This window comes from Myotis myotis, unplaced genomic scaffold (assembly GCF_014108235.1).
Source record: "Myotis myotis isolate mMyoMyo1 unplaced genomic scaffold, mMyoMyo1.p scaffold_m19_p_12, whole genome shotgun sequence".
In the NCBI taxonomy this organism is placed as follows: Eukaryota; Metazoa; Chordata; class Mammalia; order Chiroptera; family Vespertilionidae; genus Myotis; species Myotis myotis.
In genome coordinates this window covers 26,262,246-26,289,752 of record NW_023416316.1, presented here as the reverse complement: position 1 = coordinate 26,289,752, position 27,507 = coordinate 26,262,246, and the positions used below count along the sequence as shown (strand labels likewise).

General features: G+C 44.5%; 2 protein-coding genes across 5 annotated transcripts in view; both read right to left on the bottom strand.

Moving 5' to 3' along the window:
* The window catches only part of FBXO10 (F-box protein 10), a 30,783-nt gene extending 18,870 nt beyond the window's left edge, over positions 1–11,913 (bottom strand). Inside the window, exons 1-2 of one of the 4 annotated variants that reach the window (XM_036330351.1) lie at positions 11,794–11,913; positions 8,748–8,866 (exon numbers count right to left, since the gene is read on the bottom strand). In XM_036330351.1, coding sequence (XP_036186244.1) covers positions 8,748–8,822 — 75 coding nt within the window. In that variant the 5' untranslated portion in view covers positions 8,823–8,866; positions 11,794–11,913. Of the gene's footprint in view, positions 1–8,747; positions 8,867–11,585; positions 11,754–11,793 lie in introns of those variants that run through there. The other 3 variants (XM_036330352.1, XM_036330354.1, XM_036330353.1) reach the window with 3 other exon arrangements.
* Positions 11,914–22,124: 10,211 nt separating this feature from the next.
* On the bottom strand, positions 22,125–26,924 carry TOMM5 (translocase of outer mitochondrial membrane 5). Its single transcript, XM_036330350.1, has 2 exons — positions 26,715–26,924; positions 22,125–22,635 (listed from the first exon to the last, which is right to left on the bottom strand). Exons 1-2 carry the CDS (start codon positions 26,833–26,835, stop codon positions 22,601–22,603), a joined length of 156 nt encoding a protein of 51 aa, XP_036186243.1. The 5' UTR covers positions 26,836–26,924; the 3' UTR covers positions 22,125–22,600.
* Between the last annotated feature and the right edge of the window lie 583 nt (positions 26,925–27,507).

The window sequence follows — 27,507 nt, the reverse complement described above, 5'->3', positions numbered from 1 at the left end:
GCCCCACCTGGAGTCCTGAGGCACCTGCTTACTGGGGGAGGGAGGGAGGCAATGGAGCCCAGGCAGAGTGGTCGTCTCAGAAGAGAGTGAGCAACAGATCTGAGTTCTGCGCTGCAGAGGTGGCTGGAATCTCTGAGGCAGGGCGCCAGGATGGAGTGAGCAACAGAGAGTGGTGGGCAGTTTCCTGGCTGAAAGCTGGACTGCACTTGCACAGGGCAAGACTTCATCGGGCCTTGTAGGGATTGCCTGCTACGGGGTAAACGGTGATACCAGAGATCACACAGAACCGGGAGGCAATGGCATTCCAGCCCAGAATATGACCGCTCATGATGAGACTCAGAGGATATGCCATGAAGAATAAATTCAAACTGGAAGAATAAAGGCAAGTCTGATGGGACCCACCAGTATCTTAATTGCCTGCTAGAATAAAACTTAATACTCTTAAAAAAAAAAAAAAAAAAAAAAAAAGACAGCATATTCTAGACTCCCTCAACAAGTCAGCCACAAGACAGTGTGGTGTTGGCCTAAGAAAAATAGAGTTCGGACCCCGTCTGAGCTGAGGAGGGTTTCCTTTTATTCAAACGTCATATCCCCGCTTGTTCCATTTGGCTTTATTTACTACAGCTTTACACTAATCCACGGGGATCCAGGCGGCTACAGGGACTTCTATAACCAAGTAACACTTTTTAAAAAATGTGTTCAAGCTTTGTCCTTCCTTTTTGCCATCGGGGCCTCTGAGCTATGGAATTAACAGTAACGAATGTCCCCCAGGGCCTGTGCACCTGGCGTGTGAGCCCTGCGAAGGGCTGGAGAAACAACAGCGCCTTGCGTGAGACGGGAGAAGGCAGGTCCTGAGGAAGGCCTGGCGCTGTTCCTTTGTGCACAGGTTCCCGGGAGTGTGAGAACTCGGGGTTTCCGTGTGGCACCTCCTAACAGCCCTGTGGAGGTATCCACGTGCTTCCAGGTCCCCTAGTGTCCCCAGCCTCAGTAGGCGAGGCCGAGGCTACCCTCTGGGGAGGTGAGTCCCACAAGACTTGGCTCTCAACAAGCGGCTCTACTGCGTCCCAGCCCTGTGACTTCAGGCAAAGCCTTTAACCCCTCTGAGCCAATTTCCTCATCTGTAAACAGGCTAATGACGGCTGTCCTGCTACATCTCATGAGGATTTTGAGAATTTCCAAAGGAAAAAAAATCATTTATTCAACGAATATTTGTTGACTGTCAACTGTTACCATTGTTCCAAGTACTGAGAAGCAGTAAACAGGACAAAGTCCCTACCTTCAGAGACAGACAATAACTTTTAAACATAACATAGCTATGAAGCGAAATAAAGCAGGCTGAGTGTGCGTCTGTGTGCATGCACACGTGTGCTCTTTTAGAGAGGGCTGTTAAGGAACGTCTCTAAGGAACTGACATTTAAACAGAGACCTGAATGACACTTAAAGCCTTGGGATGGGTTGAGATCACTAGAGAGAGTGGAGAGAGAGGAGTCTGCTGACCAAGTCCTCGCCAGCCTGCCATGTAAAAGGCGTGAACTGAAAAGGACTTGCTAAGAAGAAACTGGGAGTGAATACGCTCAGTACAGAAGTCTAGTCAACATAAACAAGGAAGGGCTTCGGAAGTAAAGCTTGGCTCTGTTTTGTCTCCAGACTCCAACTGCTTCCGAGAAGGTGGGTTCTGTGGGCCATTTAGTTTGCTGAGCATCACAGTGGGTAGGCAAGCCAGGAATAAAATCTCTAGTGACATCTATCTAGCTCACCAATGCTTTCGTTTGAGTGGATTTGTGGGTTAGTGAAGGGGACATGAGGAAGTACCATGTCACACCATAGGGACTGTCCATGTGAAAAGTGAGAGCACACACAGCTGCAGAGTGGCCAGGTGACACTGTGCCTGGACACCTAACATGAGGAAACACTATGATGAGTCAGACACATCCTCTGCCCTCAAGGAGCTTATCATTTTATATGTAACTAGTGGCCCGGTGCACGGATTCATGCACATTGAAAGGAAAATTAATTAGAAGAAATATTTTAATATCGCTCTTCACCCTTTCTCTATAATAGAAATGTCAGGGATGAAAGAAAATTAGTAAAATGTATATGAAAATAATATATAAATTGATTAATAAACAATAACAACATAATATAACAACAAAGACATGATTTAAAAACAACAAAAACATGATATAAAAACAACATTGATACAATGACTGATAAATTGATTAAACTTATTCTAATATCTTCCTGTATACCACATTAAGAGTAAAAACACTTTCAGAGTACTTGACTAATTTCCCTTGTGATGAAGTATTTACAACTTAAACTTGAACATCACTTGTTCTTCGAACTCGAGAGAAAGCAACATATAACTGACCATGTCCAAAAATGGGTTCAGATAGGAATATTCCTACTCTGTCTAGAGTTTGTCCTTGTGATTTATTAATAATCATCGCAAATGCTGGCATCACGGGAAACTGTCTTCAATTTAAATGGGAGGCCAGTGTCAGATGGGACAGATCAATTCTTGGAATCAGAACAACCATGTTTGACAATGACAGATTGAAACACATGCATGCGATTGGTGCCAGCGAGAGCTTTACATGTATCGCACATGTGTGAGTCAGCGTTTATTTTTAAATTGCCAGTGCGTGTCATATAAACTGGCCGGTTGGTTGGTCAGACGGTCGGACAGACGTACAGTCGGTCACTTAACCTTTTATATATATAGATTCACTTTATTATCTGTCTCCCCTAAGTATGATGTAAGCTCCTAATGGCAGAAACTTTGTATCATACTTTGTATTATGTCAAGAACTATGCCTGGCCCGTAGTAGGTGCTCAATAAACATTTACTGCATGAATAAATAATCCCCATCATCGTTATCTTGGGCATTAGTAGAGCTGAGACTATTCAAACCATTAGCTATAGAATCCCTACTGTTACACAGATCTCCATGGAATGAGAAGAAGCAGAAAGAAGAAGAAGAAAGAAGAAGAAGAAGAAGAAGAAGAAGAAGAAGAAGAAGAAGAAGAGGAGGAGGAGGAGGAGGAGGAGGAGGAGGAGGAGGAGGAGGAGGAGGAGGAGGAGGAAGAAGAAGAAAATAAAACCCAAGTATGTAGTCAACACTTGCTATGTACAAGGCCATGTAAGCACTGTTAGGGAGTCAGGAAACAGATAAAGACTCCACCCTTAAGTCTGGTAGGAGACAAAGATATCTTTATCAAAAAAAGCTCCCCTAAATAAAAAAGAAAGAAAGAAAGAAAAAAAAATCCCAACCCATAGTGTAAGGGAAAAAGTCTTAGTGCCATAAAAGAGGGAAAGCCCTTGTTTAAAGAATAAAGATGTGCCCTCCAGCTGGAGAAATGAGCCATTAAATAATAATAAAAGGCAACAAAACCAGCCGCAGCTGTCATTCGCTAGGCAAGACTATTTGAAGGGCACAGATAGTAAGCACTTTCCTGCCTCGTTTCACTTCATCCTCCCAACATCTCTCCCAAGCCTTGCACTCCGAATGCTGTTCCCAGGACCTAGGAGTTGGTTAGAAATGCCGACTCTTGGGCACCTGCTGGATCAGCACTGGCATTTCTGCAAGATGACCGGGAACTCATGTGCTGTGCGTTAGAGAAGCACTGATTCGAAATAGTACTGTCTTCATGTTACAGATGAAGAAACTAAGCCTGAGGGAACTTACCCCAAACCACTCCGCTAGAGACCGGTTTTTAACCACTGGGGGTTTAGCCAAGCTTCTTGAAGAGCTGGCACCTGAGTTAGACTCTGAGGGATGGCTGAGAATGGGGCCAGAGACGGGAGGACAGGGGAAGGCAGACCGAGGAATGAGTGCCAGCAAAAGCCCCGAGGTAGGAAACATCCAGCTGGGGCTTAGGACAGGGTAAGAGACTCCGTCTGGCTGCAGCTCCCAGCGTCTGACAGGGTCAGGGAGAAAGGCCAGCTGGATCAGTTCACAGAGCTTCATTAATTTGGGGGGCAGTGGGGAGCTGCACCAAAGGCCCTACCCCATGCTGAAATGACTCAGACAAAGGGACCCAACAGGCTTCTAGTGTGGACTCTGCCTCTCCCTCAGGGGCAATCTTGAGGGCAGGAGCCTTAATTCTGTTCTCATAACCCATGTTTGTGTAATGACGAAAATGCACTTACTTCCTACCTAGGGAGGTCATGTCAGTGTCAAATTGGCGGGAATTTTGCTTTTTTTTTTTTTCTTTATTGATTTTTTACAGAGAGGAAGAGAGAGGAAGAGAGAGTGAGAAATATTGATGAGAGAGAAACATCCATCAGCTGCCTCCTGCACACCCCCCACTGGGGATGTGCCCGAAACCAAGGTACATGCCCTTGACTGGAATCGAACCTAGGATCCTTCAGTCCGCAGGCCGACGCTCTATCCACTGAGCCAAACCGGTTAGGGCGGGAATTTTGCTTTTAATAAAAAAGTAAGCAAGACATAAAAAGTATCCAGGGCAGCTCAGAACTCTACTTAGTCCCAACAAAGGGATAAAAAGATATTTTCTCCCCAATTACCGGGTGTACAAAGCTCCATGGCAAATAACTACAAACTGTATTAACTAAGCAACTGTAATGGGTTAATGATTTTAGATCTTTCTTCAAATCAAAATAAATCTCCCTAAAGTTTTGTGCATCTTCGCTTCAAAATACACAGAGTACAAGACTGTGAGCCACGAAAGAGCCCTGTATACATACATACCTACACACATACACACACTATTGGAAACGAGACAACTTAAAATTCTGAAGATGACAAAAATCTCAGCTGGGCTTTTCATTTCTTCAAGCCTTAGCTCCCTTCAGCTGTTTCTTATTTTCAGCTTTGAGACCTGAAGACAGACCAGAACACGGTTGCACATATGGTGCTTTCCGAGTGTGGCTGGAGCCATAAGGGCCCTCTCTCTCTCTCCCTCCTTCAATGCACTGCTCGTTCCCTGGGGTTCACCTAGGAGAGCACACTGGGTTGGGAATCCCAAGACCTGGGATTTCGTCCTGACTTAACGCTGCCCCTCGAGGGGCAGTGACTGTGTGATGTGGACTCAGTAAGTACCAGGTACTTTTCATGTCATCTCAGTGAGCACATAAACGACAACCCCAGTGGTCGTGGTCTTATCCCCAATTCCAGGAGTAAACAGTTCCTCCCATTTTTTGTTCCATTACTTAGCAGCACAGCGGAGTGAGCCCACAGCCCCTGCACAGGTCCCTGGAGAGCCTAGGAACTGCCTGTTGTTGGGTCTGATGTCCATCTCTGGTCCAGTAAGTTCTGACTACTAGCCGGTAGGAATAGAGCAAGATTTCATGTAGAAAACATGACCGTCTGGGGCTTTCCCCAGCATGAACAGGAGTTGTGGATGTAGAAGTTTCTCTTAAAAAGGACTATGGGACTAGCAAGCGCCATGGCTGTTATGCTGAGTAAACCTCCACATGCTAGAGAGCCCCTCCACTCGCTCCCTCACCTCTGCTGCTGTGAACCACCTCCATGTCCTCAGCCAACAAGCCAAAGTGCCCAGTGGCTGGTGGGCAAAGGAACTGTTCAAACAGACCCTTCTTTCCCTTTCGGTGGGCTCATGAACATGTGATGTCCTCCTCTGTTTTTCTTGTACCTGATTAACTAAGTTCATTCCAGTGACGACCTCTCCAGCCCTCTTCTTCCTTTGCCTCACTCTTCCAATCATTACTGCAGTGGACTGTGGGAGCTTTAACTTTTGTCTGCCTGGCACCACTTCCCTCTCTGGTTCCTTAGAGGACCTCCGCCCCCATTCCATTTAGTCCTGACGGGACTGTCATTCATAGGGCCTCAGGCCTCTAGCACACAGGATGGATACTTGACCCAAAGTAGACAATCAGAACATCCCATTCTCTTTGCCAGGATGGGAGCAACTCAGAAGAGTTCATTTGAGGAATGAAGCCAAGTTAAGACAAGCAAGATTGGGCAACTGGGAGAGATGGAGACGCACACACACAGAGCCCTAAAAATATTTTTTGAGCCCCTGGATTTAGCTCTGCAGTTCAATAAGCCAACAGACTTTCTTTTTAAAGTTAAGAGTCCGAGCTCATTACCTGCAACCAAGAGTCCTGACAAATGTACATAGTTTTCTCAAGTAAATTCTTTGCTCTCTGACTTTTTCCTCCCTCATCACATTTGTTCCATCTGTTGGTCCTTAAATGACTGTAATCAAAGCTGACGCAGGGCATTACAACTAGTCTACCACTAAGTGGGAAGCGGACAAATGGGATTCAAGTGGCCTAAGGTCCCTGTACAGTCAAAAGAAGAGTGGGGCTATTTATCACTTCTACTTTTATCAACTTTGGTTAAAATAAAATTTCAGGGACAACCATTAAGAGATAGTGCATAACACCCAAACTAGTAAAAAGGAAAACACCTGAATGATTAACCACCCCCGCCCCCCAAGGAAAGAAAGCTAAAATGAAATGAAGAACTGGCAGGATAAACACATTGAAAGCATAAAATATGAAGGCATTTAAACCTAAATACATCAGTGGTTATATTAACTAAACAGGGACTAAATGGTCCAGTTAAGAGACAATGACAGGCTATAAAAAACAAAAATCAAATTATATGCTGTTTATAAAAGACATGTCTGAAACATAGCCACAGAAAGGATGAAACTATAAAGGTGGAAAAAGATATAACGTGCATAGATTAACAACAACAGAAAGATGGGATAGTTATATCAGATAAAATAGAGTTTAAGGCAAAAAAAAATTATTTTACTAGGGATATAAAGGGCAGCTTCAAAATGATAAAAGGTTAATTCACCAGGAAAGTATAACAACTTTAAAATAGTATGCACTTGATAATAGGGCCAAAGATATAAAGCAAAAAATAAAAGGTGAAATAGACAAATTCATAGTTACAGTTAAATATTTTAACACAGTTCTCTCTATAGTAGCTAGAATAAGCCAAAAAACAATCACTAAGGATAAAGATTTGAATATAATTAATAAACTTAATCTAATGGCATTATGTACAACACTGAACCTAATAACTGTAGAATACATATCACTTTTGAGCACATATCCTATATAATAAAGGGCTAATATGCAAATTGTCCCCACGGGCGAAGTTTGACCGACCAAGAGTTAGATGTGCGCTGATCACCAGAGGGCAGCAGTGGCAGGCACCCAAGGGGAAGGGAGGCCCCAGCCAGCAGCAGATAGTCATTAGGGACCCTGCCCACGCACAATTTTCATGCACTGAGCCCCTAGTTAACCAATAAAAAAGTGCATCAGTAGTAACCAAGGAAAGAAAATTAAAACCACAGTAGAAATCGTTACACACCAAGAATAGTTAAAAAATGTAAAATTGACAATACCAACTATTTGCAAGGAGGTGAAGCAACTGAAACTCTCATACACTACTGGCCAGAAAGTAAATTGGTACAATCGCTTAGAAAACTGGCATTACCTGGCAAAGCAATCGCACTCTGACATAATAACCTAAAGAAATCTGTTCACATACACAACAGAAAATTGTCTAAGGCTGTTGCTGTTGGCACTGTTCTTGATAGTCAGAAGCAACACCGGTGTCCATCAACTACAGGATACATTGTGACATATTCATGTCATGAAACACTGTTGGCAATAAAAATAAATGTGGTCATCAAATGGATGCAACTCACACACAAGCTGAGCAAAAGAAGCAAACCCAAAATGCACACAATATGATTCTATGTGTACAAACTTTGAAAAGTAGTGAAAATAAACTGTATCGTTTAGGGGTGTAAACATAGGTGACAAAAATACAAAGGAAAGTCAAGATAGTTGTTTCTTCTGGAGAGGACGTTATGACTTAGAAGGGGGTGCTACTGAGTATTGGCAATATTCCATTTCTTGACATGGGCGGTGGTTACAGGTACATTTTCCTTAGAATTGTTAAACTATACATTTGTGGGGGTTTTCCTGCAGGCATTCTTGTTATATCTCATATTTTTATTTTTTAAAAAATATTTTTATTGATTTCAGAGAGGAAACATCAATGATGAAAGAGAATCATTGATCAGCTGCCTCCTGCACACCCCACACTGGGGATCGAGCTCGCAGCCTGGGCATGTGCCCTGACTGGGAATCGAACCATGACCTCCTTGATCGTAGGTCGATGCTCAACCACTGAGTCACACCGTATTTTTAAAAGTTTAAAACAAAGACAATGAAATAAACATACGAATTATTGTTTGATTCTTATAAAAGTTGAAGGAACTGAAAATCCTTCATTTTTAAGTTAAAACCTTGTCCCCCAAATATCTAACAGGGTGTGTGCAAACAAAGCAAGTAAATTTTCAAGAATGCCTACTTCTCTTAGGACTATAGGAGGAGACACAGTCTCTTGGGAGCAGATCTATGCTTTGCCAAGTCATAAGAGGATCCTTCTTACATATGAAAAGCAAGGTGAGTAGGCACCCAAAGTTCTAGGGGAGTTGTCTTGTTGAAGGCTGCCTGCCATTCCTGAGAATCCTTCGTAGGCAGAATTCAGGAGAGGAAATAGAACCCACTTGCCAAAAAATGTCTTGGATTAGGCTTAGGAAGAAAAAGGATTAAGCCTCCAAACCCTGATACAAGGTTTGAAAATGGTGTGACCCTCTATGCCTCCAAAGAGAACTCACCAGGCGACTGGGAGCCCAGCCTGGTGACAGGCTCAACGCACAGCTCAGAGTGCAGTGTCTTGGGGAGAATGGCTAAGCACATGAGCATAAGCTGAAAAAGCTCTAACCTTGGAATCCAAGCCTGGGATCAAGCTGGCAGGAACCTGGTCCAACAAGGGTGTTGAACAGCAGTGACCACACATCCCTGGACCGTGCAGGACAGCTCTTCCAGAGTGATACCATGTAGCTGTGTCAGAAATAACAAGGTGGGTGGGCTGCTCAAGACTCTGCAGTTCTCCCTCCTTTGCGGAATGGAAGTAAGATTGACTTTGCACTGCTTAAGCCCCCAGGGGGCTTGGAAATGGGAGACATTGGGATTACTAATCAGGGTATTACAGGACTTGGAAGATTACTTGGAAAAATAAAGAAACCCAGTGATTGCATTAGAACACAACTGGTGAAATGGGGCACACAGATAATGAGAGAAACTAGCAGTCTTTTCAAACAAAGCCTGTGATAGATGACTTAAGAGAAGGTTCATTCATTAAGACAAAGGGAAAGAACAAAATGCTTCTTGTAGTACCATCCATTATCACTATGCAACTGAGACAAGGAAAAGGAACTTGTTTATTTTACATCTTCCTTGAAAAGCCTCTCAGTATGTGATGTCCAGGACACTATCCTCTACACCTATCAGAGTCCCATTGATTTGCCCCTTGCATTTCCCCCAAAGGCTCTGAGGTCCCTAAGCCCGGATAGATAGATATAGTTTTAATCTTCACCCGAGGACATGTTCATTGATTTTTAGAGAGGGGTTAGGAGAGAGAAACATTGATGTGAGAGTAACATAGATCGGTTGCCTCCTGCATTTGCCCCGACCGGGACTGAGGATCGAACCCGCAACCTAGGTATGTGCCCTGACGGAGAATTGAACCCGACATTTCGGTGTATGGGACCACATTCCAACCAACTGCTACACCAGCCAGGATGGGTCTATGTATTTTTTTTAATCTTTATTTGTACTTATTCCCACTCCTCATGATCCTGCCACCCATGCATGTTAAAGAAGGAAGGAGGGAGGGATACAGGAATGGATAGTTTTGCAACTGAAAATAAAAATACAGATCTACCACCAGAAAACAGAAACCCACAGTGAACAGGGGACTGCTTGACCACGTTATTGGTTAACAGCTACTTGTGCTATCATAAAAATACAATTCATCCAATAACCATGGAAACCAAATGAAGGCACTATGGTGAGGGTGGCAGCGAATTTCAGAAGTCTAAAAACAATTAGACGCCTGAAACCAGAAAGACAAAGAAATCCAACTACTCCAAGCCAGAAAGAAATCCTTTCCTAAAAGCCCTGAAAAAGCAGCCTTTTCTCCAGTGTCTAACATCTCACCAGGCTTCAACAAGGGCTCTGGGGCTGCTAGGACGGATCATGAAGTAATTTAGGCCTCTCTCTATGTGCTTCTGTCCCTTGGGGCCAGCTGCTATGAGGCAAGCTCACTGGGAGCTGAAACTTACTGTTATTATAAAATGTACTGCGCCCTAACCAGTTTGGCTCAGTGGATAGAGCGTCAGCCTGCGGACTCAAGGGTCCCAGGTTCGATTCCGGTCAAGGGCATGTACCTTGGTTGTGGGCACATCCCCAGTGGGGGGTGTGCAGGAGGCAACTGATAGATGTTTCTCTCTCATCAATGTTTCTAACTCCCTATCCCTCTCCCTTCCTCTCTGTAAAAAATCAATAAAATATATTTTAAAAAAATATAAAATGTACTGAGAACCAGCAGAGAAATAGTACATATATATTATATTCTCCTGCTCCTAGGTGTACAAGCACACAGGAGGTGCTCCAAAAATACTTACTGAATAAATGAAAAAATTGGTTAAACTCAGGGAAAGCACAGTGTCTGGTAAACTGTATGTTCTTTCCACCATGCAATGCCAACATTCTGTCGGTTCCTGAGAGAATCAACGTCCCATTCTCTTTGTGGGTCCGGCCTCTGCATTTGCAAAAGGGGACAGCTGGATTTGATGGTTTCCTAGGCACCTTCCAGCTCTGACAGTCAATCACTGGACTGTGTGCTTTTTTTGGTGGTAGCACAGGCCTGGCACTTCTCTCCCCGCTCAGAGGGAATCTGATACCCATCTGCTCCAGCACATTAATGTTCCCATCCTGCCTGACTCATTTGATAGGAACAACAGGTTCGCATGCCAATCGTTTTAAATGAGAACCACAGGGGCCCAGAAAGAGAAAAGGGGAAAGGATCTCACTCCGATCCTTCCTTAGGAAAACAAAACAGCACTCTTTTAAGGACTAAACATATAGAAACTGACACGTGAGTATTCTAAACACCCCTCACGTGAAGCTTAGTTACTTAAAAAACTTGTATTAATAGCACTTTCTTTGAGCACTTCTGTGCCTGACACTTCGCTAAGCTCTTTGAAACTTAATCCTTATAGCAACCTTTAAACTAAGTATTATTATTATCTGCTTTGAACAAAGGGGGGTTCTCTATGGCTCAAGGTCACACAGCTAGTAAGTGGCAGAACTAGAACTTGAACCCGGGTCTAACTACCTCCGGAGTTCTGACTCTTCAAACGGTTTTTCCTTCTTCACTGCAGTCCTGTGAGGGAGGCCGAGCAGAGATCATCACTTTTGCTTTAAAGGTGGAGAAACCGAGTCTCAAAGAGGCTTGCGATTTGCACAAAATACAGGAGACCCTGAGTACGGTGCTCGGCCCAGACTCTCGCTCCTGCAGTCCTAGGTGTGGGCTCTTCCCGTCCTAAGAGTCTGCTTCACCCTCTTCCACTTCACTTACACACTCGCAACACTGAGGGCTGACGGCAACCGCGGAGATCGATACCTTCCCGGCGCGGTCGCTTACGGGAGGGGAAACCAAGGCACAGCTCTACCTCCGCGCGCGGAGCCTGCGGAGCGCAGGAGCAAGGGCACCCACCTCCATCCCGCCAGGGCCAGATGCTCAGCCTCCGCCGGGACCCAGCGGCGCCTCCTAAGCCGGCCGCCTGCCGGGCGCCCAGGTCCCCGCGAGCAGCCTTCAGGCGCCCGAGCCCCTCCCCCTGCTCGGGCGGCCCCGGCCTGGGGCTTCCCGGGGATGCGGATGGAGTAAGTCCGCCCGCAGCCTCCGCGGGCCGCCCGCCTCTTACCTCGCCGCGAGCTCCCGCGGGCGCTCGCCCGCGCAGTCGGGGCCGCGGGCGCTGGAGCTGCAGCGGAGCCGCGAGGCGTGGGGCGGCCCGACGCGCCGGGAGCCCCGCCCGGGGGCGGACAGCGGCTGGGCCGGTGGGGGGCGGGCGCCGTCACGTGACGCGCGAGGCCGGGGATGCTGGGAGCGGCGGCGGGGCCGGGCGGCGGGGGCCCCTCTCCTGGACCACCGCGGCGGAAGAGGAACGTGGAGGCGTCTGTGCGGGAGGGGCTGGGAGGGAAGAGGAGGGGAGACGCATGGGGCTTCGGTTCCGCGGTGGAGCTGGTGGGAAGACAATGAAGGCTTGTACTGCTTGGCCCCAAAAGGGGCAGAAATAGAATCGGTGGGTGGAGATCGCAGGCAGGCAGCTGGGGTCAGTCTAGAGAAGGCTCTTCCAATCACCAGACGCTCTCTAGTTGGGCTGTTGCAGATGGTGGTAAGCAACTTGTAGGTGTGCTCCTAGGGGCTGGGTTCATTCATTCAGCAGACTGACCACTGGCTATGCGGCGTATATAAACGTATTACAGATACAGCGCTGAGCACAGTACCTGCCACGTAGTAAAATGGTAGTTGTTGCTGCCGCTGCTGCTGTTGGGGGCATAAAAGTGAACAAAGCAGATAGGTTCCTGTCCTCGAAGTTAATTCTCAAGTGGAGAAGGTAGTTGTTAATCAGATATAGTTTAAATGTGTATTTTAAGTTATAGTAAGTGCACTGGAGGAACTCTGATTTAAAATTGGGGGATAAGGGAAGGTGGTCAGGGACCTCTCAGAGAAAGGTAAGGAGTTAACCAGATGTCAGGAGGGGAAGCCAGTGTGAAGACTCAGGTGGGGTGGCGCAGGGCGGAGGAAAGAAGATTGCTCTTTGGGTGAATGGAAGATGTCCAGTTTGTCAGAGCTTATTGGGTTAAGGAGAGAACAGGATAAATGAAGTCAGAGAGGTAGGAGCTAGAGCTAGACCATGCAGCACGTAGTAGGCCATGATGAGGATGTAAAAATTTTATGTGAAAGGAAGCCACTGACAGTGTAGAGAATGTCGATGAGTTGATACCTTTTTAAAAGAGAGTATGCCAGCTACTAAGTGGAGGATAGACAAAGCTAAGAGTGGAAGCAGAGACCTTGGTTAAGACTTGGACTGGAGTAATGGTGGTGAAGATGGAAATGGATTAGAGACACGTTTTAGGGGGTAGAGTCAAACTTGGCTCGATATGGGAAATTAGGGGGATTCTCAGAATTCTAGCCTATGGAAGTGCTGTTTATTGAAATGGTAACTATTGTAGGGGAACATATTTGGAGGTGGAGGGAGATCAAGAGCACAGTTTTGCACCTGCTAAATTTAAGATGCTTCTGTGTCATCAAATGAAGCAATAAAAAAGCCAGTTGGATATAGACTTCTAGATTTTAGGAGAGAATGTCAGCTACAGAAATCTAACTTGAGATTGCTGTAAAAAAGAAATTATCACACCGGGCTGAGGTTTGTAATAGCTGACCCCTGTGGTCCCATTGACCTGTCAGTCCCTGAGTCTATAGAATGTATTCTATAAAAATGTATTCCATCTATTATTATTCTGAGTGAAGTCCAAATTACCATGCAGCTGCTCTCTTTTTATACATGGGTGGGGAGTGTTCGTGGGGGAGGAACCACCCTAAGCCTAAAGCCAACGGTGTATTTTAAGCAGACACAAAGCTGTGCACACAGTAGCTTGATACAGTAGAAACACCTCTCTGACTTAGGTCAGGTCAGATCAGAACAGGTTATGATTTATATTACAATGAGTTTGATGGTTTACTGATGACTGGAAAAGGTATAACATTTAATCCTTTGAAAAGTACCCCATTGTGTGAAACTGGAAGTCTAGATGTCTGTCAGTAATCAAAGGCCTGAATTTCTGGATTTGTGCCAGCCAACATTATCGTTTTGGCATTTCTATAAAACAGCTAAGCCTTTTATATTTATTTATTTATTTATTTATTTATTTATTTATTTATTTTTTATTATTACTAGGAGCCCAGTGCACAAATTCGTGCACTTTGAAAGGCAACTGTGGGTCTCAACCCATCTTCCGTGCCCCTGCCCGGTCCCTCCCACTGTGGCCCCGGATCCCCCATCTGCTGGCAGCCCTGCTCCTGCCTCCACCACTCCCACACACTGAAGGCGCAGGCCCTGCTTGTACCACTGACTGTGCAGAGCAATTGGGGCCAGAGCCAGTAGTGGGTACAAGCAGGGCCAGTGCTGTCAGTGGATGCGAGAGGTGGCTGCTGGCCCCAATCGTCCCTCAGGAGCAGGGGGAGGTGGAGAAGCCCTGAGGGGCGATTGGGGCCAGCAACTGCTGCTGGCACCCACTGACAGTGCTGAGTGATCGGGGCCAGCGCCAGGTGCCAGCAGTGGGTGCGAGCGCTGAGCGGGACCACGGTGCATGGGAGCAAAGAATTTTCAGTGACCACCAGAGGCTCACCCCGATGACAGCGACCAGCGCCCCACCTTGGTCTGGCGCCCCTGCTCACCTGCTCCACCATCCGGCTGTGGCCAACGCCCATCACATTCTGTGCTCTGCCGCCTGCTGCTGACGCCCGCCATGTTCCACATGTGCCCCCTGGTGATCAGCACACATCATAGCGACCAGTTGTTCAGTTGTTCTGCTATTTGGGCTATTTGCATATTAGCCTTTTATTATATGATTGTTTTTTAATCCTCACCTGAGGATATTTTTCCATTGATTTTGAGAATTGAAAGGAGAGGAAGAGACAGAGAAACATCAATTGGTTGCCTCCTGCACACACCCGGACTGGGGCCGGAGATGAGCCTGCAACTGAGATACATGCCCTTGACCAGAATTGAGCCCAGGACCCTTCAGTCTGAGGGCAGACACTCTATCCACTGAGTTAAACTGGCTATGACCAGCTAAGCATTTTAAAGGAGTTTCTATAAGAGTATGCTGTCTGCCCTAGCCTGCTTGGCTCAGCAGGTAGAGTGTCGACCAGCAGACTTAAGGGTCCCAGGTTCAATTCCGGTCAAGGGCACATGCCCAGGTTATGGGCTTGACCCTATTGGGGAGTGTGCAGGAGGCAGCTAATCAATGATTCTCTCTCATCATTGATGTTTCTATCTCTCTGAAAATTAATAAAAAATATGTTTAAAAAAAAGAGTATGCTGTCTTCCTTAGTGGTGCAAGCATCACTTGTTGGATGGAAAATGTGATTTTACATATCAGTAGTTGGACATAAAAACATTTGCAAACTGCAGTTGAGTCCACTTCTCCCTACCCTCATCCCTCCTGCGCATGCCTCTATCCTGCCACTTGCTGTGGATTTTTATCTGCCATTACACAGAGCCAACTTGCTCAACTTTGCATCCTGGCACATAGTTGATACTTATTGTGGGATGAGAGTAAACATACTTAACAGCCATGTGAACTTCATTTACTTCGCTTCATAGAAAAGTGAGAAAGTGATTTTTTCATGGTAAACACAATTGACTTCCGTCATCCTTTTTTGTCTGCCCAGGATCTAAACTCTCTTCCTAATATGGAAGTTCGTCATCTTATAAGCTTGTTGGGAATCGAGGCATGCCTTCCCTATAGATGCTGAAATCCAGATATTTTCTCCACTTCTCCACGTGACACGACAAATTAAATGTTCTCTGGATTTTGAATTGGGAGCCAGAGATACAGCAAAGTAGCGTCATGGAATAATTACTTGGTGGCCATGCAAATGCGGCAAGATGAAGTTCTTAGACCAACACTGGCTGCCGTAATAGCCCAGGGTTCTGTGCCTGTGGCCTTGGTAGCAAATGGTGGCATCTAATCCTCAGCAGAGATAGTGTCTTCACTGTACCAGGTTGTGTGGAGTGACCATGTGACAATGGGTGACGTTCCAGTTGCCTAGTCTCCAAGCCTGATTCTCTAGGCCTCCTGGTGATGCTAAACTACCTATAATTTTTTGAATAAGTTACTTTTATCCTTAAATCTACCAAGGCTGGATTTTGGTGTTTGCAAGTGAAAAATCTGACTCATATAGTCACATAGTAGCAGAGCTGAAGCTGTAACCCAGGACTTTCAACTACTAATTCTAGTGCTCCTTCCTAGCATATAGATTCTAACAACCCATTTTTCATATTACATATATCTCTAAATCACCTTTTGTTCACCAAACTTACATTTTTAATGTCAGCTGATTAATGAATATTTCAAGTAACTGCATCGTGTGGCAGTTGCCAGTGGAACATTGTTTCAAATGCAGCAGTATTATTGTCGATAGCTGTTTATGTAATATTAAATTTTTTGCATGTCTTTTATAGACATTGGAATATGAAAATACTAATGTGACTGAGAAAGAGGAAAATTATCAGACATGCTTTAAAGCAGATTTTTCACATTACTACAATGCTTATTGGACTAAAGCCAGCTGTTTTATTTACAAAGGAATAATTTAAGAGCATTTCATAACTGAAAACGTTTCATCAGATATTATTTAAAACACAGAGTAAGTGATTTTGTAATGTTTTACATCTCAGTAAAAAGTCTGTTCAACTTTTATAGATATGATTTCTATATAAGCTTTTCTGAACTTGTACAAAAGTAGGCAAATGGCACCACAGGCATGTATCTGTAATATTGAGTGCATGCAAATAGCATGTAAATAACAACTGTTCACAGTCTCCGTGTGACAGACATATAGAGTAAGGAAAAGATCTGGTGTTTTATTTCTAATTTATCATTGTAGCTTCAAAAAAATAGGTTATTAAGATTGCTCTTGTGTAATGAAATTTAGAATTGCAGTATATTCACTAACCAGCAGATGTCAGAATGGGATCTTCTTTAAGACTAAAGTTTGAAATACAACAGGAATTTCTAGAAGGACTGAAGGTTTTTTCTCTTCTGGGCTCAACACACTAGTCACACTGGCATTTATTCCTTAAACACATCTACTTTAACACTTTTTCAAGGGTTCCTTGCTCTTTTATTGGGCAAATTCCTAGTCATCCAAATCTTACTTTAATATGACTTTCACAGGGAGCACTCTATGCTTCCTTCCCAACCCAATAGGTCAAGGGCTCCCCTATGCCTTGTTTTCAGTTGCCTATACTTCACACTCCTAGCAATTTATATTAATACTAGAGGCCCGGTGCACAAATTCGTGGGGTCCTTCAGCCTGGCCTGCTCCCTCTCACAATCTTGGACCCCTCAGGGGATGTAGTAGTGGGGCCTGGCGCCATGCTGCTCCCACTCATCTCAGCCCCGCTGCACCTGCCACCTCTGCACTCGGGCACGCAAGGGGAGTGTCTGCGAGAGAGGCTTGGGCCACCACCGCAGCTGCACTTGCCAGCCCTGAGTCCTGCGTCTGGCACCCATCAGTCAGTTGAGCAGTGCTCCCACTGTGGGAGCGCACTGACCACCAGGGGGCAGTTTCTGCATTGAGTATCTGCCCCCCTGGGGGTCAGTGCACATCATAGCGACCGGTCAACTGGTCATTTGGTCGCTTAGGCTTTTATATATATAACTAGTAGCCCGATGCACAAAGATTTGTGCAAGAATGGGCCTTCTCCTGGCTGCCGATACCGACTTTGCTCCAGGCCAGAGCTGCCTTCCCACCTTTGCTCTGGGCTGGAGCCACCTTTCCACCTTCCCATGCTGCCCAGAGGCCCGGAGCAGCTGGGGCTGTGTGGAATGCCTGTATTGTCGCCATGGTGCCTGCATATGCAAATTAACCCACCAGCTTTGTTGGGTTAATTTGCATACTCATTCCTGATTGGCTGTTGGGCATCATGAAGGTACAGCCAATTTGCATCTTTCTCTTTTATTAGTGTAGATGATTAGTGATGAAATTATGTAATTCTGACTCCCCTACTAGATTGTAAGCCTCTTAAAGATAGGTACCATAAATGAATTCTGCTCTGCTGTATCCCTCACCTACCTCAGTACCTGGCCCTGTGTAGGTAATAAATGTTTGTGAAAGCGAACACCTCTATCAGAGAGGTTGGGAATATTTTTCTGAGGCCTAGAATGACGGGTAGTATCTGAAAAGTTAGCATTTTTTCACCTTCAACTCAGCAGTCAATGTATTTAGCCCCTTCTTTGTAAGGATAGTATGTGGGACAGAAAAATGTGTGAGATAGTACTTCAAGTAGTTTTCAGTAACGGAAAAGAAATGACAAACTTTCCCCATAGTGGCAAGCCCTACTACAGAAAATCCATGTTCAGATTCTGTTTGCAAACCTCCTCCAGTGAAGAGCCCCTTCCACAACCCAGTCCACGTTGGCCACAGTAGTTGAGCTTTCCAAACACTAATCCTACCTGCCTTCTGGGGCAATTGTTCTTCCTTTGACACAACAACCCTTTTAGTTATTACAAACAGCTCTCAGACTCCTACTATAGGTCTTCTCAAGGCTAAGTACCTTTACTTTATTTTTTTTTAAATTTTATTCATTTCAGAGAGGGAGTGGTAGAAACATCAATGATGAGAATCACTGATCGGCTGCCTCCTGCATGCCCCCTACTGGAGATCAAGCCCGCAACCTGGGCATGTGGCCTTGACCAGAATCAAACCTGGGACCCTCCAGTCTATAGGCCGACCCTCTATCCACTGGGCCAAACCGGCGAGGGCTAAGCACCTTTAATTTTAAAAAATTATTTCCGAGAAGCATGATTTCCAGACTTTCATTTTCCAGGAACTTAAGTACCTGACAGGTGGGTTACTTTTTTTTAATCCTGACCCGAGGATAAGTTTTTAAAATTTATTCTAAAGAGGAAAAGAAAGGGAGAGAAACATCGATTGCCTCCCGTACATGCTCAAACCAGGGATTGAGCCTGCAACCTGGATATGCGCCCTGACCGGGAACTGAACCTCTGACCCTACGGTATAGGGGACAAGGCTCTAACGAACTGAGCCACATGGACCAGAGCAGGCTGGCTATTCTTGAAGCATCTGTCAGACCTTAATGTAATTTTATTATTTTTTTATTTTTAAAAATGTATTTTTTTATTGATTTCAGAGGGAGGAATAGAAACATTGATGAGAGAATAACTGATTGACTGCATCCTGCACGCACCCCCCCGCCGGAGATCCAGCCTGCAACCTGAGCAGAAACTAACTACCCTAACAAGAAATCCAACCAGCAACCTCCTGGTTCATAGGCTGAGGCTCAACCACTGAGCCACATCAGCTGGGCTAAAGTAATTTTATTAATACAACCTAAAATTGCTTTCATTTTAATTCTTTTTTTAAAATATTGATTTTAACTGATATCCAATGACTATCTAATGCCTTGATTCAGGATTTCTCTGAAAGGCCACCCTAGCATCAAAGATACCTTTGGAATTGACGAAAGCTGCTATTGCAACTAGGGTGACCAACCCTCCCGGTTTACCCAGGACTGAGAGGTTTCCCAGAACACAGGCGTTTCAGGGCTAAAACTGGGACAGTCTGGAGGGTTCGTCACCCTAGTTGCAGCTGCATGATAGTTCAACTTCTCCTCCTGACCAGACTGTTTCACTTGCTCTCTTATTTGTTTTCCCCCAAAACACTCTTCCCAACACCCCTGCACAAAATCTCAGCATCTTCTCCAGGGAACAAACTGGCAACAGGGCTTTTTAACAAAATTCTTTTTTAAGAGAGAAGGAATCATAGTTCTTTGTATGCTATTGGAAACGATCCAACAACAAAAAGAAAATTTGACAAAGGGAGAACTGCAGGCAAGATCCATGGGTAATTAATGGGGTGGAGGAGTTGAGTGCACCCGAGACGGGACTGACCTTAAATAGGAGCATTTCGAACAGGAGGGAGGGTACAAATGCTGGTGTGTGGGTAGATATCATGGGGTAAGTTTACGAAAGCTTTCTTCTGGATGCTTCTATGTTCTCAGGGAAATATGAAGCACATCATCAGCTGAGCTTAAAGATTAGAGGAGATATGGGAATTCTGAGGCAAGAGAAGATATGAAATGTGTAGAGAATAACCTGTGGAAAATGTGTGGTCCTGCAGGACCCAAATGAAGAGGCATCATTTTCCAAGTGGCTTCTGTCAGCATGTGTTTTTCCCCAGCCACTTTCAACTGCACAGGGCAGGCACAGAGCAGGCAAACAGTTGGATTTAGGAGGGTTGAGTTTTACCAGGGAAGTACAATGAAGTTAGAGAGAGGGAAGGAGGGTTGAAGGTGTATGTCAATCGTGGCTAATGGAATCTAAGCTGAGACATGAGGCAGGTGAAGAACAGCAACTAGTTGGTAGAGTGAATAGACTATGGTGCCAGGTGGGGCTAAATTATCAGTACTGGAGAAAGGCACTTAAAGATAGGGTACAATAAATAAACATTAAAATTCCCGCCCTGGCTGGTTTGGCTAAGTGGATAGAGCATCAGACTGTGGACTAGAGGGTCCCAGGTTTGATTCCGGCTGAGTGCACATGCCCAGGTTGCGGGCTCAATCCTCCCCAGTAGGGGGTGTGCAGGAGGCAGCCAATCAATGATTCTGTCTCATCATTGAAGTTTCTCTCTCCCTTCCTCTCTGAAATCAATAAAAAATATTGTTTAAAAAATTCCCAAGCTTTGGCCAGCTACTATTTATTAGTCACTGAAACTCCTAGAGTCTCAAACTCCCTATCTGTAAAATGGCATTAACATCGATTGGTTAAGGCTGTTTTAGGTAATGAATTTAAATATCCAGTAATTTTGAAGTCTGTGTACAATTAGAAGATAAGCATGCTATCTCATAGCACCTGGAAACATGAACAAATGTGTGAATGCCAGCACAGATCACTTCTAAGCACCTTATACCAAAGACTAACCATTAATAACTACCATTTACCAAATGCCAGGCACTGTGCTACCTGCTCTACTTGCATTCTCTCACTTCACCCTTATAACACTTTGAAATAGAGATGTTTCTATATGCTAAATTTACACATAAAGAAAATGAGATTTAAAGGTTCAGTTGCTACAAGTCCTGCAACTCGTAAGTGTTGGAGCCAGAACTCAAAATCAAGTCTGCCTGTCTTCAGAACCAGTGTCTGTGACCATGGTACTATATCATGCACCTCTTTAAGTCAGGAATGGACATAAATCACCAACGTGGAACACAGCACAAGAGGGTTAAAAATATACACTCTCCGGCTCAGTGGATAGAGCGTCGGCCTGCAAACTAAAAAATATACACTCTCTGGGTAAAAATGGTGGATTGAGAACACACATCTACTCCCACTCTCTCCTGAAATTCTATTAAATGACAGCAAAGATTTTTATTTGTTTTAGGGTATAAACCTAAGAGGGAAGAAGAGAAGAGACAACAGCAACAAAGTTAGAAGTTGGAAAGCAGATGGACAAGTAGTAAATAACATAGCAGACCCAAGAAAACTGAATCCTGAGTTAACAGTAAGAAAAGCAAAACAACACAATTTACATTACAGAATCCCTAAAAGGCTCAGGAACTGGTGGCTTCATATGCTTGTGGAAGTAGGAGGTGAAGGGGTAGACATGAAAATAAGAATTGGTTGAAGGTTTAAATAGGCAGATGCTCTCTGCAACTCAACATCGCTAAGAAGGCTCCTTGCCAAATTAGATGTTCCTTTTCTGAAAAGGGTAAAATAGCAGATTTTCTGGATTTGGGGATGCTAGGCAGTTATGGACAGGGTACTGTACTCAATACAAAGATTCAGTGAAAAATGAACACTGGACATGAGATACAGAAAACAAGAGCTCCAACATGGGAGAAGAGGAAAAGGAATTCCCAGGATGATGGTGAAGAGAGCCCAGAGTAGTCATACATCAGATATAGAAAGCTGTGAGTCTGAGGCAGGTCAGAAGGCTCCTGGAAAAAATCAGCAAGATGAAACAGCATATCTAATGAAACTGAACACAGGGAGCAATGGCGAAAAGTTTAGTTGATTTAGTGGTAAATTCATAGAAAACGAAGCCTAGGAAAAACAAAAAGATGTGCAGGAAACGAAAACAATGAACAGCACCTGGAATTCTACCAATATAAATAACTAAGAAGAGGTGAATGTAGTTGCAGTGCCTCCGGAAGATTAAAGACCGTCCCCTTCCCCAACAAACTTGGAGAACTATCTGACTTTACAAATACACGGTTTTTTCCTTTGGTGGTATTACATATCTTCAGCACCAAGCAGCAATGATGCCTTCCACAAAGATTGCTTAATAAAACAATGTTGCTTCATCAGGATTAGCAAATTCTCCATTCCTAAACAAGAGGAACTCAATTTCATGCAGTTGTAATAATCACAATATTACAGTAGTCTCATCAGTGATTGATTTGCAGCAAAAAGCAGGTTTAGAAGAAAAAACACACAATTTTTCTTAATTGGTACATTTATTAAAAATATAGACTAATGGTCCTGTGCTTAAATGTCGTTGTGGATGTGTGCTGGCTTCCATAAAACATAGCTAGGCATAAGGAGCTCTTCAGTATACTCCTGACAGAAGTAAAAAGGTCACTAGAAATGACTGACAAGGCAGGGCCACTGCAGACATAATTCCCTTATATAATTAATAATTGCTAGAAAATGGAGTTTGACATTATTTACAATTATACCAACATTCATGGAGGCTGAGTATCACAGGCACAAGAAACGTGTTTCCATGTTTCCCAAGTAGTTTTCTGTTTTAGCTACGAAGGTCAGTTACTACAACCAAACTTGTTCTTAACAAGTAGAAATTTTATGTCCATTCAAGCAGAGTCTCTTACATCTTTCTGGGCCTATTCATTTGCAGAGTAGAAACTGTAACCAGGTTCTTCATATCATGCATTCACATGTATTGTCCAATCTTTATATGCTGTCCAATTTCTTTAAGATAAAAGGAGCTGAAAGAAAAATAAAACAAACTGAGAATTTGTTTTCATTAGCCCAAGTGACATTATGAAATTAGAAGGTTGGGAACAAATCTATAGGATTAGATCAATACATTTTTGAAAACAACTGCAAGTGATGGCCAAGCCTGACTGTACAACCCATCAAAAGGGACTCACTGTCTCTCAAGGTGGCCCATTCCAGTGTCAGGCAGCTATGACTGACTAGAGTAAATCCAAACCTCTTTCAAATGACAATCCTTTACTCTTCGGATTTCACTGTCAAGGGCACAAAACTCTAGAAGAAACAGACGGGCATTTATTTACCTTTAAAAACGCATTTGAAAGAAGGCAGTGGGTGGGAGTAGACACAACAATCAACTAGGACAACCAGAAAAGCCAATCACACATTTTTTGTTGTTGTTAATCCTCACCTATTTTTTTCATTGATTTTTTTAGAGAGCGGAAGGAAGGGTGGGAAGGAGAGAGATGGGGAGACACACACACACACACACACACACACACACACACACACACACACACCCGCCGATTGGGTGCCTCCCGCATGTGCTCCTACCGGGCTGGGGATTGAACTTGCAACTCTTGACCAGAATCGAACCTGAGACCCTTTGGTGCTGGGGCTGATACTCTAACCACTGAGCCCACCAGCCAGGGCCAGTCACACATTTTGATTCCCCCACCAATAGCTATGCCAGACCACAACCCTACTTCAATTATAAGGGCCTATTAGGATAGTGTTGGTAGAAATGTCTAGAAAACTAGTAAGTGTCATAAGTATCTAAAGAATATTACTGTTCTGTATAAAAGTGCTATGGCCAAATAAGCACATGAAAAGATGCTCAACAAAACTAATCATCATGGCAATGCAAATTAAAACTATAAGGGGATACTACCTCACATCTATTACGATGGCTACTATAAAAAAAAAACTGGTGGCAAGGATGTGGAAAAACTGGGACTTTTGTAGTCACTGTTGGTGGGAATGTAAAATGGTTATAGCTGCTATGGAACACAATGCTGGTTCCTCAAACAATTAAAAATAGAGGTATTTGTACAGTGATGTTCACAGCAGCATGTAGCTAAAACATAGAAGCAACCTAAGTGTCCAAAAATGTTTGAACGGATAAGCAAAATATGGTATAAAATGGAATATCATTCAGCCTCAAAAAGGAAGGAAATTATGAACATATGCTACAACATAGATTGACCTTAGGACATGAAATAAGCCAGTTACAAAAAAATAAATACTGTATGAGTCTACTTATATGGGGTATTTAAAGAGTTCTGGAGAGTGCCCTGGCCAGTTGCTCAATGGTTAGAACATCAGACCACACACTAGGGATTGTGGGTTTGATTCTTGGTCAAGGGCACGTACCTGGATTGCAGGTTCCATCCCTGGCCCTGGTGGGGGTATGTGCAGGAGGCAACCAATATATGTCTCTCTTTCTTTTCTTTTTTAAAATATATTGTTATTGACTTCAGAGAGGATGGGAGAGAGAAACATCTGTGATGAGAATCACTGATCAGCTGCCTCCTGCACACCCACTACTGGGGATCTAGCCCTCAACCCCAGCATGTGCCCTAACCAGGAGTCTAACTGTGACCTCCTGGCTCACAGGTAGACACTCAAGCATTGAGCCACACCAGCTTGGCTCGAGGTGTCTCTTTCACATTGATGTTTCTCTCTTTCTCCCACCCACCCTTCCCCTTCTCTAAAAATCAATGGAAAAAATATCCTCAGGCCGAAACCGGTTTGGCTCAGTGGATAGAGCATCGGCTTGCGGACTGAAAGGTCCCAGGTTCGATTCCGGTCAAGGGCATGTACCTGGGTTGTGGGCACATCCCCAGTAGGAGATGTGCAGGAGGCAGCTGATCGATGTTTCTCTCTCATCGATGTTTCTAACTCTCTCTCTCCCTTCCTCTCTGTAAAAAATCAATAAAATATATTAAAAAAAAATATCCTCGGGTGAGGATTAACAAGAAAACAAAAACAAGAGTTCTGGAGATGGATGATGATGATGGTTGCACAATATTATGAATGTATTTAATGCCACTACACTGTACGTTTAAAAAAATAGTTAAGATGGTAAATTTTATGTGCCTTTTACCATCTTTAAAAACTTGGGGGGGAAAGAGCTATGATGAAAAAAGCTGCCAGAATCTTTTCTCAGTAATCATACTAAAATAATAAAGTATCTCGTTTTTTGTTTTTTTTAAAATATATTTTATTGATTTTTTACAGAGAGGAAGGGAGAGGGACAGAGAGTTAGAAACATCGATGAGAGAGAAACATCAATCAGCTGCCTCCTACACACCTCCTACTGGGGATGTACCCAAGGTACATGCCCTTGACCGGACTCGAACCTGGGACCCTCCAGTCCACAAGCCAACGCTATCCACTGAGCCAATCTGGTCAGGGCAATAAAGCATCTTGTTAATATCAATCTGAAGATGGTGAGAGCGGTCAGAAACTGACAGCTGTCTGTCATCTTTTCTACTCATTCTTATCAGAAAAAAAAATCCATCAAGTGAATGGATAAGCAAAAGGTGGTATGTCCATACAGTGGAATCTTATTCAGCAATGAACAGGAAGGAAATAACAACACATGGAAGGAAATAATGCATGCTACAATATGGACGAACCTCGAAAACATTATGCAAAGTGAAATAAGCCAGATACAAAAGGTCATGTATTGTGTAGATTAGCGGCTGCCAAGGGCTGGGGGAGGGGTTAAATGAGGAATGACAGCTAAGGGCATGGAGTTTCTTTTAAAGGGAAAGAAAATGTTCTAAAATAGATTGTGGTGATGGTCGTACAACTCTGACTACACTAAGAAACCACTAAATTGTACACTTTAAAATGGGTTAATTGTATAATATGCTAATTGTATTTCAATTTAAAAAGTGATTAATACAGAACGGTATTCTGTCTGTTTTTTCAAAGCTGTCTCATATCAAATACAAAGGTCATCGAGAAGCAAATATTTTACTGGCAGCTAAATCAACAAAAAAATGTAAGCGGAGGAAACAAGTTGGGAGCCGAAAAAAGCTGTTGAAGAAGCAGGTGATTTACATTATTTGGGAGTTTCTGTTCACCACGGCTCCCTCTCCCCGGGAAAGAGAATAGTACCACCGACAGTGAAAGGACACCTGGCCTCCGGGAGCTGTGGGCGAGGCCCCATACGAGTGTCTACTACAGGATGACCTTGGGATGGCCTTCGTTTACCCGAATCGTCTCTGCTTCTCCTTGCAGACCTGACAGCCATAGACAAGGAGCAAAGAAGAGCACTGAACCGAGAGGGAGGCGGGGGCAAGTGACTTCCGAGATTCCTATCTAAAACTAGGGACGTCAATTCTAGCTCTAATATTCAGTGCCCCTGCAACGTTTATGTTTTGCATAAGCCCCTCCCCCCGAAAGTCGAGTTCAAATTAATAAACGGGGTACACAGGATCTCAGGCCCCGCCTCCCTCAAAGGGTTAAAGCCAAGACCAGATAATGCAGACAAGTTTCTGCCAACTATAAAATCAAATAAACCCTCGGGTATTATCACTAAACCCTATAGACTCATACCCTTTTCTTCTCACTCTTTCCCCGCCAAAAGCAATTTTTACGTACAAGTAAGCCAAACTGTTTGGATAACAAGGTCAGCAATGAAGTAAGCAATCCTGATTCTGCGTTAAGAGGTCTGGATCCCAGGTCAAGATCACTCACTGAATTGCTGAATGACCTTGAGCCAGCCATTCCTCTGCTGCAGATCTCAGTTTCTGTCTGCAAAACGAGGGAGATGCTCTAGGTTATAACCCTTGGAGCTGATTCAAATGCTTTCAAAGCAGGGCGAGGCGGGACGATTAGCCATGCCGTCCGCGCCACCGCGTGCAGGGCAGTGCCCCGACTCTGAGCCGCAGACTCCAAGCCGCGCATGCGCCGCGGCCCTGGACGGTCCGGTCCCTCGCTCCCGGCGGTCGCTGAACTCAGTCCAAGGGCCCCCAAAGGTTCGCAGACCCAGAGCTGGGCGGGAGGAGTCGGCGAGCTCCCTGCCGGTCTCACTGCTACAGCCTGGAAGGACACTTACTGACTCGCAGCAGGGCTACATAGATGAGGAAGTTCCGTATGGAGGAGATCACATCCTCGCGCATCTTCCGTTTCATCTCCTCGGGGTCCAGCTTCGGCGCGAGGCCCTCGATACGGAACATCGCGGCTCTGCCTCACCGGCTTCCACCAGCCACGCTCGGCTCCTCTCAGCCGTAGCCTCGCGCCCGGAAGGAGGCTCAACCCTATTTCCGGTCCCCGCCCCTTATGGTCGAGCGCGGCAACGGGAGCCTGCGAGGGACAATCCTCGTCCGAACCTAGAGGTTCTCCGAGGGCTGCCGAAAGGGGGCGGCCGCAATCTTAGCAACGCAGGCGTGGGCTCCTGCAGGCTGTTTGCTTAATAACCTCCGTGTGGAGCTGGGAGCGCTACGCTGTGAAGTGCTTTTACGCCCTGGAGCACATTGGTGCCGCCATAAATAGTGGTAATTGCTAACATTTATTGGGTACTCAGTACAGTTCTACCCAATGAATTAGATGTTATAATCTTCATTTCCTAAATGAGAACATTGAAGCACAGGAATCTTTAAAACAACCATTTGCCCAAATGTGCTTTAGAATACCTCATGGGGAAAAAAAAGTTTGAGGAAGAGAGATGACATGATATTAGCAAAATATTGGTAATTGCTTAAGCTGGCCATTAGTACATAATTTAAATTATTTTTTCTTTCTGTTTTGAGTGTGCTTGAAATTTTTCATGAAAAGTTAAAACAAAAAAGCAAAGGATGGAAATTGCTCAAGATTAACCAACTGGTAAATGCAGAGCTGGGCTTTATACC

Excerpts from the sequence above, each read along its gene's own strand:
- TOMM5 (XM_036330350.1), bottom strand. The coding sequence starts at position 26,835 with ATGTTCCGTATCGAGGGCCTCGCGCCGAAGCTGGACCCCGAGGAGATG. Across the intron at positions 22,636-26,714 it reads TGTAGCCCTGCTGCGAGTCA|CTCCTTTTATCTTAAAGAAA; the intron begins GTAAGTGTCCTT and ends TTTTTCTTTCAG.